At 51.3% G+C, this 13,992-nt stretch overlaps 1 protein-coding gene across 1 annotated transcript; it reads right to left on the bottom strand.

Annotated features, from left to right (window-relative positions):
- Positions 1-2,768: 2,768 nt before the first annotated feature.
- Positions 2,769-8,714, bottom strand: LOC117044685. The gene is made up of 5 exons (XM_033145496.1): positions 8,494-8,714; positions 6,863-7,412; positions 5,365-5,437; positions 4,058-4,308; positions 2,769-3,149 (listed from the first exon to the last, which is right to left on the bottom strand). The coding sequence occupies exons 1-5, from the start codon at positions 8,572-8,574 to the stop codon at positions 2,935-2,937; spliced, it is 1,170 nt and encodes a 389-aa protein (XP_033001387.1). The 5' UTR covers positions 8,575-8,714; the 3' UTR covers positions 2,769-2,934.
- Positions 8,715-13,992: the final 5,278 nt, after the last annotated feature.

The following is a 13,992-nucleotide window of genomic DNA, read 5'->3' as shown; positions in this document are numbered from 1 at the left end:
GCTGCGGTTTTTGCATTGCGGAGGGTTGGGCTAAAGACCCTTGAGGTCATCTCTGAATCTCTGTCTGATTCAGTCAGTGAGCAGTAACCGCAGGCATGTGAGTTGCGCTCTCGACACTTGTATACTTAATAAGTGTGTGCCTTTAAGGTAAAGGAACCCCTGACCATTAGGTCCAGTCGTGTCCGACTCTGCAGTTGCGGCGCTCATCTCGCTTTACTGGCCGAGGGAGCCGGCATCCAGCTTCCGGGTCCTGTGGCCAGCATGACTAAGCCGCTTCTGGCGAACCAGAGCAGCGCACGGAAACGCCGTTTACCTTCCCGCTGGAGCAGTACCTATTTATCTACTTGCACTTTGAGGTGCTTTTGAACTGCTAGGTTGGCAGGAGCAGGGACCGAGCAATGGGAGCTCACCCCGTCGCGGGGATTCGAACCGCCGACCTTCTGATCGACAAGCCCTAGGCTCTGTGGTTTAACCCACAGCGCCACTCATGTCCCACAGCGTGTGTCTTACCACCTTCCAAAACGGGCCTGCCCTTGTAGCTTAGCCCTTAACACACTTTTAAGACGCAGTGGTCCCTTGGTTCTCAAACTTAATCTGTTCCGGAAGTCTGTTCTGAAACCAAAGCGTTCCAAAACCAAGGCGTGCTTTCCCATAGAAAGTAATGCAAAATGGATTAATCCAGGCTTCCTCAACCTCGGCCCTCCAGCTGTTTTGGGACTACAATTCCCATCATCCCTGACCACTGGTCCTGCTAGCTAGGGATCATGGGAGTTGTAGGCCAAAAAACATCTGGAGGGCTGAGGTTGAGGAAGCCTGGATTAATCCATTCCAGACTTTTAAAAACAAACACTAAAACAGCAATTTAACATGAATTTTACTATCCAACAAGAGGACCATTGATCCATAAAATGAAAACAATAAACAGTGTACTACAGTCACACACCCCTTCATGGATCACTGCCTTGTCGTGGCGAAGGGGCTTGAATTACTCAGGGAAGCTATGGACAGGTCAAGAAGGACAGGTCATAGTGGAGAGTTTGGACCAAACGTGATCCACCTGGAGAAGGAACTGGCAAGCCACTCCAGTATCCCTGCCAAGAAAACTCCATGGACAAAGACAACAGGCATATAAAAGATATGCCAAACTGCGAGAGGCAGTGAAGGATAGGCGTGCCTGGCGTGCTCTGGTCCATGGGGTCACGAAGAGTCGGACACGACTGAACGACTGAACAACAACAACAGTCACACAATCAATCAGTAGCTGAACTGGGCTCCACACAGTCACAAAAACAAAACAAATAGAGCCGCGAAAACAGAAAACGCAAAATAAATACCAAAAACAGACAGACCACAGCGTGACACTCCAAACGGAAGCGTGACACTCAAATCGGAAGCGTAACACTCAAAAGGGAGCATGTTCGGCTTCTGAAAAAAGTTGGCAAACTGGAACATTTACTTCTGGGTTTGCAGTGTTTGGGTTCCAAGTTGTTTGAGTACCAAGGCGTTTGAGAACCAAGATACCACTGTATAGAGACAAATAACAAGATTCACTAAATAAGATTTAAAAAAAAAAATCCTTCCAGTAGCACCGAAGAGACCAACTAAGTTTGTTATTGGTATGAGCTTTCGTGTGCACGCACACGTCTGATAAGATTTCACGGTCTCTGCCTGCAAACACGCCATCATTGTAATGTGCATTCCCCCCCCCCCCCACTAGATTCCACGGAGGGAAAATTTGCTTTAAATTTATGGTGTGTCCGTAACCCTGGACTCGATTTGCTCTTCCTCAGGCTGAAAAGTCACTTGCAGTTTCAGGACGCATCGCTGACAATACAAATTCTCAGCACCCGTAGGCCGATTTCACAGGTCCGGGATAAAAAGGGTTTGTTCACAGGTTGGATTTTGTTGGGAACAAAAATGCAGTCAGTGGCTCAGTAGCCCAACTTTTTAGCTTTATTCCATATTTCACACAACAGTTGCGAATACAAGTGCATGAGCAGACCTGCATTTGCCTTCTCTGTCTCCAGCGCCACCCCTGAAGTGTAGCTCTAATTTTACGCCTTCCTTTCAGAGGCTTAGAAATCCGAAAGACCCCCGCCGCCAATACAAATCCAGCCATGCACACACATACAAGCAGAAGCATAGAGGGTGCTCAGGTCTCCATCGTCAATGCAGCGGCACGTTTGGCAACCGTGACAACCTTCACACAGTTGCATGTGCTCCTGTGTGAAAAGCACATATGCACATGGTTGGACATTTGCAACTGGGCTGCAACCCGGCTGCAGGTTTTGGATGTCCAGGAGGGAACGCGAGTGACCCAAATTTCTCAACCACCACTGTTGGCACTCGAACCCCAATTGCAATTCTAAAACCCCCCTGATTTCAAAATTTCTAACTGTTTGCACTTCTCTCCTGGAGCAACCAGACTCGAGAGCCGTTCCGGCCGTGAGACTCAATGTGATTTTGTAACGCAAAGGCTGGTTTTTAGCTCCCTGCAGGTAGCATCATGGCTGGAAGTGGGCCGATGGCTTTTGGAAACTTGAAGGTGACGTTCTCCCCAGCTGAAGGCAGACAACCCTGTGGCGAGAGGGAAGAGCTATAGCCCAGTGCTAGGACACCTGCTTGGCCTGCAGAAGGTCCAAGGTAAAATCTCCACTGGCAGCTGCAGGTAGGGCAGGGAGAGAACCCTGCCAGCCAGTGTAGAGTTAGATGGACCCGAGGCTCCGACTCTGACAAGGCACCTTCTTCCGAGAGCTCGGCACCCGTATCGTGGCATCCCAGCGTGAGTGGACGCAGCCTTGAGGTAGCAAGCCAGGCCAGGCCAGTCCGAAAAACGTCCATTGCAGTGAGCACCCTCGCTCCCCGAAAACTCCCATTTTTGCACGCCCACCGCGGTCAGCCACCCTATAGAAGTCGGAGCGCTGGGTCTGTAGCTCAGCTCCGCCTATGCTGCTCCTGGATGGCCTTTGCCACAGACGCCACGGCGGCCTCGTTCATCTCGCAGGGGTAGAATCCGTCCTGCATGCTGTAGCAGGCATGCACGGTTCGCACCAGGGCTTCGTGCTGGACCTGCCGCTGGGTGTCCAGGATCTCTTGGGTGCTGCCCTTCGACTTGTGGTGCAGGACGACCAAGACGGCCTTTCGCACTCCTGGGGCGGGGGGAAACGGAGCAGAAAGAACATTATTATTATTATTATTATTATTATTATTATTATATTTATTGAAATTATATACCGCCCTATACCCGGGGGTTTCAAAATAAAATCAAGATACAAAATGACAACCCAATAGCACCCCCCCCCCCAAAGAAAAGAACCACATTTTAAAAGGGCATAGGATGTACCGTACATCAAATCAATCAAAGGCCTGGTTAAAAAGGAACGTTTTTGCCTGGTGCCCAAAGATGAATAAAAAAGGTGCCAGGCGATCTTTCCTGGGGAGAGCATTCCACAGTCAGGGAGCCACTGCATAGAAGGCCCTGTTCTCGTGTTGCCACCCCCCGGACCTCTCCGGATGTTTTTGATTTGTATACTGCCTTTCACCCTTAGATCTCAGGGCAGCTCACAACATAAAAAGCAAGGTTTAAAAATATCAAAATGCAAAGCAAGAACAAAATTTACCTTAATATCTTTTTTTTAAAAAAAACAAACAAACATATAAAACAAAACCATTACAAACTTTTTTTAAAATACAGACTTCTTTCGAACCCTTAGACCTCCTTCCCTCCCTCCATGGGATTCCATCTTTAAATTTGCTGCATCTTTTACCCGTATCCATATATTATATAACCATAAATAATTCCACGTTACTAGTGTCGTTCCATCCCTGCCAAAGATTTTAGCTGTTTACAGTGGTCTTTTAAATAAATTACAAATTTACTCCAGTCTTTAGGAAATACTCCATCTTCCTGGCTTCTTAATACCTTTTTAAAGCCCATGGCATGAGCCTGTCTGCTGGATCAGGCCAGAGGATGCTCACGCAAGGGGGGACATGAATGCAAGCTGTTTGTCTGCATGGGGCAGAGCGCAGACCTGCTTGCCCTGGAAGAGCTACTCACTGTTCAGTGCCTCGAGGGCACAGAGTGTGTCACTGCCCACGCGGGAGTAGACAGGGCAGAAGAGGAGGAGGAAGTGGTCCGACTTCTCTTCGTAACCCTCCTGCCGGAGGGAGATCCCGAGGCCCGCCAGGAACTTGGAGACGTCGTTGACAATCTCCTTCTCGCAGCCTCCCGTCTGCCCAGTCGTCCAGACCTGCACAGGGAAGGCTGGGGACAGGAGGAAGGGAAGAAGGGATCGGGGAGAGAGACCCCTTTCAGTTCATGGCTGGAATCCCCCCCCCCAACTTGGCCACATCATCATCATCATCATCATCATTATTGATTTACAAGGTGAGCCAATGTGTCTCAAACCCTCAGTGAGTTAGGGATCTTGTTGTTGTTCAGTCGTTCAGTCGTGTCCGACTCTTCGTGACCCCATGGACCAGAGCACGCCAGGCACGCCTATCCTTCACTGCCTCTCATAGTTTGGCCAAACTCATGTTAGTAGCTTCGAGAACACTGTCCAACCATCTCGTCCTCTGTCGTCCCCTTCTCCTTGTGCCCTCCATCTTTCCCAACATCAGGGTCTTTTCCAGGGAGTCTTCTCTTCTCATGAGGTGGCCAAACTACTGGAGCCTCAGCTTCAGGATCTGTCCTTCCAGTGAGCACTCAGGGCTGATTTCCTTCAGAATGGATCGGTTTGATCTTCTTGCAGTCCACGGGACTCTCAAGAGTCTCCTCCAACACCGTAATCAGCCTTCATTATGGTCCAGCTCTCACTTCCATGCATCACTACTGGGAAAAACATAGCTTTAACTATACGGACCTTTGTCGGCAAGGTTAGGGGACCTCACCTGCATGCAAAGACAGGCTCCGGTGGATGGAGCGGACGAGACCAAAATTGGGTCCAACTGTCAAGAAGGCAGTTTTTGCATGAGGTGTAGAGGGAAGAGAGGGGCAGGTGGGCCTCCTCCACCTGGGAAGGGAGCCCATCTAGAATGAGAACTGTGGTCCTAAATCTCTGCTGCCTTGCGGAATATCTTTAGGGGAAGAAAAGGCTAAGGAGTGAACCCTACACAAATCCAGAGTGGAGTCCCTAAGCCGGTTAGATGGTGCCTTGTACGCCTCCTTCCGCCAACTCCCGAAGCCAAGTTGTTGCCAAATGTCTTCCTCTGCTTTCCTTTGGACCACATCAGCGAGGTCGAGAGGGGGGTCTTATCTCCTGGGCAGCCCAGGACCTCCAGACACACTGCCCGGCTTGTGCCCCCTCGGGGGGGGGAGGGTTTCACGCAGCCAAAGCAACGCGGGAGGCAGCAGTTATGAGTTACCATTCTCCGCAGCCACAGAAGGCGCTGCGATTCTCCAGCGGTTTCACTTTACCCCTGGAGGCACACTCCATTGCTCCTCGAGACAGACAGGTGCCAACAACTATTGCAATTAAGTGTTCTTAATCACCTCCTCAGCCGCCGCCTTGAGGGCCGTTGGCAAATCAAATAATTTAAAACAGTTACAAAACCAAGCGAGGACAGAAGTCAGCAAGCGACATTTGACTGCTCTGAAAATGTTTTGGACTACAGCTCCCAACAGCTTTGAGGTTGATAGGAGTTGTAGTCAAACCATCTTCCTGGCACCATACTAATACTAATACTAATACTACTAATACTACTACTACTAATAATAATTTATTATTTATAACCTGCCTGTCTGGCTGGGTCTCCCCTGCCACTCTTGTGTGGCTCCCAACAGAATATTAAAAACACAATAAAACATCAGACATTAAAACTTCCCTAAACAGGGTTGCTGTCAGATGTCTCCTAAAAGTCAAATAGTTGTTTATCTCCTTGACATCTGATGGGAGGGCGTTCCACAGGGCGGGTGCCACCACCGAGAAGGCCCTCTGCCTGGTTCCCTGTAACCTCACTTCTCACAGGGAGGGAACCGCCAGAAGGCCCTTGGAGCTGGACCTAAGTGTCTGGGCTGAACGATGGGGGTGGAGATGCTCCTTCAGGTATACTGGGCCTTTGAGGCCGTTTAGGGCTTTCAAGGTCAGCACCAACACTTTGAATTGTGCTCGGAAATGTAACAGGAGCCAATGTAGGTCTTTCAAGACCAGCGTAATATGGTCTCGGCAGCCACTCCCAGTCACCAGTCTAGCTGCCGCGTTCTGGATTAGTTGTAGTTTCCGGGTTACCTTCAAAGGTAGCCCCATGTAGAGCGTATTGCAGTAGTCCAAGCAGGAGATAACCAGAGCATGCACCACTCTGGTGAGACAGTCTGGGCAGGTAGGGTCTCATCCTGCGTACCAGATGGAGGAGGAGGAGTTTGGATTTGATATCCCGCTTTATCACTACCCGAAGGAGTCTCAAAGCGGCTCACATTCTCCTTTCCCTTCCTCCCCCACAACAAACGCTCTGTGAGGTGAGTGGGGCTGAGAGACTTCAGAGAAGGGTGACTAGCCCAAGGTCACCCAGCAGCTGCATGTGGAGGAGCGGAGACGCGAACCCGGTTCACCAGATTACGAGTCCACCGCTCTTAACCACTACACCACACTGGCTCTGATAAACAGCTGCCCGGGACACAGAATGGACCTGGGCCTCCATGGACAGCTGTGAGTCCAAAATGACTCCGTGACTGCGCACCTGGTCCTTCAGGGGCACAGTTACCCCATTCAGGACCAGGGAGTCCTCCACACCTGCCCTCCTCCTGTCCCCCCAAAACAGTACCTCTGTCTTGTCAGGATTCAACCTCAATCTGTTGGCCGCCATCCATCCTCCAACAGCCTCTAGGCACTCACACTCAAAATAGCTGCATTTTGGCTATGCTTACCTGTGAGTGCAGGAGCAGAACTGGACCAGATGGAAGAAATCCATCCCTGGGATCCGGGGCCCCTCTGGAGTCTCGCGTTCTCTTGACGGAGCCAGTCATTCTCTTGCACCAGGTGCAAAACTCTACAGTCCTTCTCCTCCAGCTCCCGCCGAAGATCCCCATTCCTTTCCAGCAGCTCGGACACCAGTTTCTCCTGGTCCTTCAGCTTCTCCTGGACTTGTTGCATCTCCTTCAGCAGACGGGACACGTTCTCTTTCTGCTCCCGCAGCTCCCTCCGCAGCTGCCCGTTCTCTTCCAGCCTGCCGGCCGTTTGCCCTTCCTGGCTGCTCTGCAGCTTCCGATTTGCCTCCCGCAGGCAGAAAACTAGCTCCTCTTGATCGCTCAGCTGCTGGCGGAGCCGCTGGTTGGCTTCCAGCAGGCTGGGCTTTGCGGCTGGCTGGCTTCTTCTTGGGGGATGATTGTCGGCCAACAGCTGGGCAGCGATTCGGACAACCACCTCCTGGGCCTGGAGGAATTCAGAGGCCAAGGGGTGCAAGGAACCCCTCAACATCTGCAAAAGAGGGAAGGTCCCAGGCTGTCAAGACCAGGGGTCACCAAGGTTTATCTTGCCTGGGCTAGATCGGTTCCACAGAGATCCCTCCGTGGGCCGGATTGCGTGTGCACATGAGTGCACCCACCCACATTTGCACATGCACAGATGCGATTTTCAGCGTCTGCGCAGACGCGATTTTCGGCGCTGCGGAAGCGAGTCTCCACGCCGCGCTGGTTTAGCGCAGCGCACAGCTCCGTTTGGGGGCAGCTCATTGGCCGGTCGAATGACCTCCGTGGACCGCTTCCGGCCCATGGGGCTTAGGTTGCTGACCCCTGGTCAAGACAATCTAAGCAGGGCACCACAGTTCAAGAAGGATACTGACAAGCTGGAACGTGTCCAGAGGAGGGCAACCAAAATGGTCCAAGGCCTGGAAACGATGCCTTATGAGGAACGGCTTAGGGAGCTGGGTATGTTTAGCCTGGAGAAGAGAAGGTTAAGGGGTGATATGATAGCCATGTTCAAATATATAAAAGGATGTCATATAGAGGAGGGAGAAAGGTTGTTTTCTGCTGCTCCAGAGAAGCGGACACGGGGCAATGGATTCAAACTACAAGAAAGAAGATTCCACCTAAACCTTAGGAAGAACTTCCTGACAGTAAGAGCTGTTGGACAGTGGAATTTGCTGCCAAGGAGTGTGGTGGAGTCTCCTTCTTTGGAGGTCTTGAAGCAGAGGCTTGACAGCCATCTGTCAGGAATGCTTTGATGGTGTTTCCTGCTTGGCAGGGGGTTGGACTAGATGGCCCTTGGGGTCTCTTCCAACACTTGGGCTTTTGGGGGCTTCTATTGGGCATCACATTATTTTTGTATCTTTATTATTATTAATTTGGTTGTGTACTTTCTGGCGCTTTATTTATTGTTCATGACCAATTAATTCAACAAAATCATTTTAATTGAGTTTTGGAAAAAGAAGAAGATGCAGTTAACTTTCCCTGTTTTGAATGTCATCGGGCAGTTATTCCTGTACTGCAGGGGGTTGGACTAGATGCCCCTCGGGTTCCTTTCCAGCGCTACAAGTCTATGATGCCTCTCAGCTACTTGCCTGCAGCTGTGACTCCAGAGAGCCCGCCTCTGTCCGACTCGGTGCGCCGTTTCCCGCGGAGCAACTTCCGCTCTCTGTCATGTCTCGAACCTGGTCCTGTGAATAGAGGTGAGCACAAACAGGTTCGTGCTCCTTTTAAGAGTCCTCTTCTCTGTTTGCTGGGCTCCAGATCTCATTATCCTCGACCCCCAGCCATGCTCCCTGGGGCTGTGGGAGCCTCCCAAGATACTTGTACGCCTCCTTCCGGCAACTCCTGCAGCCAAGTGGGTGCCCAATGTCTTGATGTGCTTTCCTTTGGACCCCCTCTTTGAGGCAAAGGGGGGGGGTCTTGTTACCTGGGAAGCCCAAGACCTCCAGACACGCTGCCCAGGATCAAAACTAGGGGGGGGAGCAAGCCATGGTCGTTCAGGTTGTGACATTTCAGCACGGAAAAGCGAATGAAACCAAAATTTTAGGAAAATTATATATAATTATAGCAGTGCTTTATTATGGTAGTTATTACAATTATTTGCTTGAATTTTTTTTTAATTTTTATTCTAGTTACATGTCTTATACCAGGGGTGGCCAACTCCCAAGAGACTGTGATCTACTTTCAGCAATGATCTACCCCCGTTTTTTGGGGTTCAGCTCAAAGTTGTTGACCTTTTTTGGGGATGAGGAATGCCCTGTTTTTTAGGGGTTCCGCCCCCAAACAGAAAGCCCCCAAAATGGCTGAAAAACTCAGTTTCCAAGGATCCTCAGCCATCGCAACTCACCATACAAGGGAACTGTTTCCAAAGCTCCTTTGCAACGATCAGCCGGCACAACACACACACACACACACACACACACACACACAGTGGCCGGCTGCCGTCGGCAGAGCTCAATTGTTATTTAGATTTTGGGATGGGGAGAAAGACCGGTAGTTGAGCTTTTTAGGAGAGCTTTTTTCCCTTTTAGGCTGCCAATAACCATTTAATTATTATTATTTTTTGCTTCTGGGGGGGGCAGGTGCCCCCTCCTGCCCCCCTTGGGTACGCCCATGACCCAAGGAGGTTGCTTTGGCACTGGAAAGACAGCGATTTGACCTCACCCCCGGAGACGCACTCCGTTGTCTCTCAAGACAGAGGCGAATGCCAGCAACAGCCCCTTAATATCATCATCACCACTAATTTATTGGGTTTTTTTTAACCTGCCCTCCAGCATAAGGTCCCAGGGCAAGTAACAATGATGTAAAAGTACGGTATTGAAATTTTTTTATGAGCTTCCCTTCAGTAGCTTAAGAAGATGACTCTGCTACTTGCCTGCAGCTCTGACTCCACAAAGTCTTTTTCTGTCTTACTCGGTGTTCGCTTTGACGTTGAACCACCTCTGCTCTCTGCCTCATCTTCCTCCTGGCGCTGCGAACACAGAGCGTGACCCTCAAAAACAGCACAGACAGGTATTGCTGAACTCCGTCGCCCATGAGCATTGGCCGTGCTGTCCGCGGCTGACGGGAGTTATAGCGTGAGGCGCCAGAAGGGCGCCAGGTTGTACTATACTATTGCGTCGGGAAATCAGCCTCCCTGCCTCTGGTTTCGTCTCCGCCACATGGAACAGCAGAGCAATAATAGTAATAACGACCAGTAATAGCAGCACACCGTCTCACATAATAATAATAATAATAATAATAATAATAATAATAATAATATTTATTATTTGTACCCCATCCATCTAGCTGGATTTCCCCAGCCACTCTGGGCGGCTTCCAACAAAAAACAAATACATTAAAATATAACACATTAAAAGCTTCCTTAAACAGGGCTGCCTTCAGATGTCTCTTAAAAATAGGTTAGCTGCTTATTTCCTTGACATCTGATGGAAGGGAGTTCCACAGGGCGCGTGCCACTACCGAGAAGGCCCTCTGCCTGGTTCCCTGTAACCTCACTTCTCACAGTGAGGGAACCGACAGAAGGCCCTCGGCGCTGGATCTCAGTGTCCGGGCTGAACGATGAGGGTGGAGACGCTCCTTCCGGTATACTGGGCCGAGGCCGTTTAGGGCTTGAAAGGTCAGCACCAACACTTTGAATTGTGCTCGGAAACATACTGGGAGCCAATGTAGATCTCTCAGGACCAGTGTTATGTGGTCCTGGCAGCCACTCCCAGTCACCAGTCTAGCTGCCGCATTCTGGATTAATTGCAGTTTCCGGGTCACCTTCAAAGGTAGCCCCACATAGAGCGCATTGCAGTAGTCCAAGCGGGAGATAACTAGAGCAAGAACCACTCTGGCAAGACAGTCTGCGGGCAGGTAGGGTCTCAGCCTGCGTACCAGATGGAGCTGGTAGACAGCCGCCCTGGACACAGAATTGACCTGCGCCTCCATGGACAGCTGTGAGTCCAAAATGACTCCCAGGCTGCACATCTGGTCCTTCAGGGGCACAGTTACCCCATTCAGGACCAGGGATTCCTCCACACCTGTCCCCCCAAAACAGTACTTCTGTCTTGTCAGGATTCAACCTCACATTCCTGCATTGCAGCGGGGCTGGGCTAGATGCCCTTTAGGAGTCCCTTCCAACTTTGCAATCCTGCGATTCCAAGGAGGCAAGTGACATGAGGAATAATAGAATCGTAGAGTTGGATGGGACCCCTGGGGGTCATCTAGTCCAACCCCCTGCAAGGCAGGAATCTCAACTAAAGAATCCATGACAGCAAAGCAGCCCATAGACCCCACCCATTGACGGAACACACAGAAGAGGGTGCCTGGAAGTTAAAAAGCAGCCCAGGGGTTTCCTGGCGTTTATTTTAGGACTTGCCTGCATCTTTGACTGTGGAGGGTTGGTTTTCGTCTGGCTTGAGGTGCCTCCCATTAGTAAATGATAGCGGCTGTTCGATTTCGAAGTCTGCAGATACGAGAAGAAACCTCTTAAAAGCAGCGTGGACATAAAGCAAACAGAGAGAAGACCAGCCTCACGAAGGGGGAAACAGCCAGAAATCAATAATAATTTAATAATAATAATTTATTATCTGTACCCCGCCCATCTGGCTGAGCTTCCCCAGCCACTCTGGGCGGCTCCCCAACGAATGTTAAAACAACACAACATTAAATATTAAAAACATCCCTAAACTGGGCTGCCTTCAGATGTCTCTTAAAAATCAAAACCAAAAGATAGGGACTTTGAAAAAGAATGGGGAAATTTTTAAAAAATTATCTAGGTGAACACTGTAAGCAAATTAAAACTTTAAAGGTAAACGTAAAGGGACCCCTGACCATTAGGTCCAGTCATGTCCGACTCTGGGGTTGCGGCGCTCATCTCGCGTTATTGGCTGAGGGAGCCGGCATACGGCTTCCGGGTCATGTGGCCAGCAGGACTAAGCCGCTTCTGGCGAACTAGAGCAGGTCATAGAAACGGCATTTACCTTCCCGCCAGAGCGGTACCTATTTATCTACTTGCACTTTGACGTGCTTTTGAACTGCTAGGTTGGCAGGAGCTGGCACCGAGCAACGGGAGCTCACCCCGTCACGGGGATTCGAACCGCCGACCTTCTGATCGGCAAGCCCTAGGCTCTGTGGTTTAGACCACAGCACCACCCGCATCCCAATTAAAACTCTAAGACTCACCTGTAATGTAATGAAAACTATGGATAATTTGACAAAGTGAAATTTCGACAACGGACTGATATGTAGCTATAAACATTGTTTAAGGACCCGTGTAGGGGATTGGGGGGGGGAGAGTCAGGAGATTCAGAGCATCTCTGAAATGATTATACAGCCGTACCCTGGATCCTGAACGCCTTGCGAGTCGAATGTTTTGGCTCCCAAATGCCACAAACATGGAAGTGACTGTTCTGGTTTGCGAACGTTGTTTGGAACCCAAACGTCTGACGTGGCTTCCGGTTGGCTGCAGGAGCTTCCTGCAGCCAATCGGAAACTGGACCTTGGTTTCTGGACTGTTTTGGAAGTCGAACGTGCTTCCGGAACGGATTCCGTTTGACTTCCGAGGTACCACCGTATAAACTGTTTGATTGTAAATTTGTATTGGTAATAACAAATGCGTATTTTAAAAGAGAAAACCTAAGGAGAAAACAGCCACGCACCGGTGGAATGCTGCCTTAGAAGAGAATCGTAGCATTGTGGAGTTGGGTGGGACCCCCAGAGTCATCTAGTCCAACCCCCTGCAAGGCAGGAATCTCAACTTGCTCATACAAGAACCCTGCAATGGATTAAAGGGCCAAAGGGGGCCCAGCGAGCGCAGGATCCTGTTCCCACAGTGGCTGCCAGATGCCCCAATGGGAAGAAGCCTGCAAGCAGGACCTGAGATTCCCAGCAACTAATGGTCGACCCAAATCCTAAAAACAGCCCTGTGAGGTAGGCCAGGCAGAGGCACAGGGACAGGCTCCAGGTCAGATGGGAGGTTTGTGGCCCCAGCTGGGATCTTGAACCTGGGTTTCTCCACTCTGAAGCAGAGATTACTTTTTCCAGGACAGCACCTGCACTTTGGAACTCCCTGCCAATTGACGCCAGGCAGGCTCCATCCCTGTACTTTTTAGGGGGCTGGCTGAAAAGAGGGGTGCGGGTTTTCAAGGTGGGGAGCTTGCAAAACTACGATTCCTGGCACCCCTTAGATTTTGGCCCAGGTTTTAAGGGGTGTGATGCTGGGGCCAAAATGGTCCACCCCATTTTATGTTCACGACAGGCCTGCAAGGTGGGTTGAGGGTGGGTGAGGTGTCCCCCCACCCCACCTTAGGCACACCAACACTTTCACTTTCTTCATAGCCGCTTTCACTTTCCAAGAATTGGGCGGGGACTTTGCTCGGGTTCAGGAACACCCCCCCTCTTCCCGGGGTCCCGTCAGCAGCAAAGGAAGCTTTGCTCCCCCCAATTTCTGCATTGGGTGGGGCTCTCTGCACGTGAGGAGAGGCGTCTCCCCTGAAGCCGCCGCCGCCGAGCATGTGCAGAGAGCCTCATCCATCCCTCGCCTCCCCCCCCCCCAATCTCACCTGGCGTGGGGGTGCTTTTCGGGGGCACTCCTCTGCCTTGCCCCGGGTCTCCCCTCCGGACATGACTCGGTGGGGCGGATCCAGCGCTCAGTCGATCACCGACCCTGTCTGCTTCGCAGCACCCAGGGCCGGAAGGGATCCAGCCGCGCCCTCCTGGCTGGATCTCTCTCCTTGCCGGCCGGGAGTTGACTTGCGGAACGCGCTGCAGGGGGAATTGGAAGCCGGCTTCTCCCAAGCTGGGAACCCAGGGGCGCGGCTCTCCCTCCGGGATTTGGGGTGCTGGGACCCCCTGGGTGGATTCCCCCACCGCTCTCCACCCCACCCCACGGCCTTTAGCGCGCACGGTTCCCGACAGCGTGCGCACCGTGGAAAAGGAAAGCGAAAGTCCCGCGAAGGAAGATCCGTCGCAGCTGGTCTCTTTCGCCGCCCCCTAGAGGTCACCCGCCCCATAGATCCACCCTTCCCCTTCCTTCGCTGTCTTTGCGCCTTGGACAAATGCTGGTGCCTCTGGGCACGTGCCGAGCGCCTCCCTTCCCTCGGGGG

Source organism: Lacerta agilis, chromosome 3, assembly GCF_009819535.1.
Source record: "Lacerta agilis isolate rLacAgi1 chromosome 3, rLacAgi1.pri, whole genome shotgun sequence".
In the NCBI taxonomy this organism is placed as follows: Eukaryota; Metazoa; Chordata; class Lepidosauria; order Squamata; family Lacertidae; genus Lacerta; species Lacerta agilis.
The sequence above is the reverse complement of the archived record's forward strand: the minus strand, read 5'-3'. Positions and strand labels throughout refer to the sequence as shown.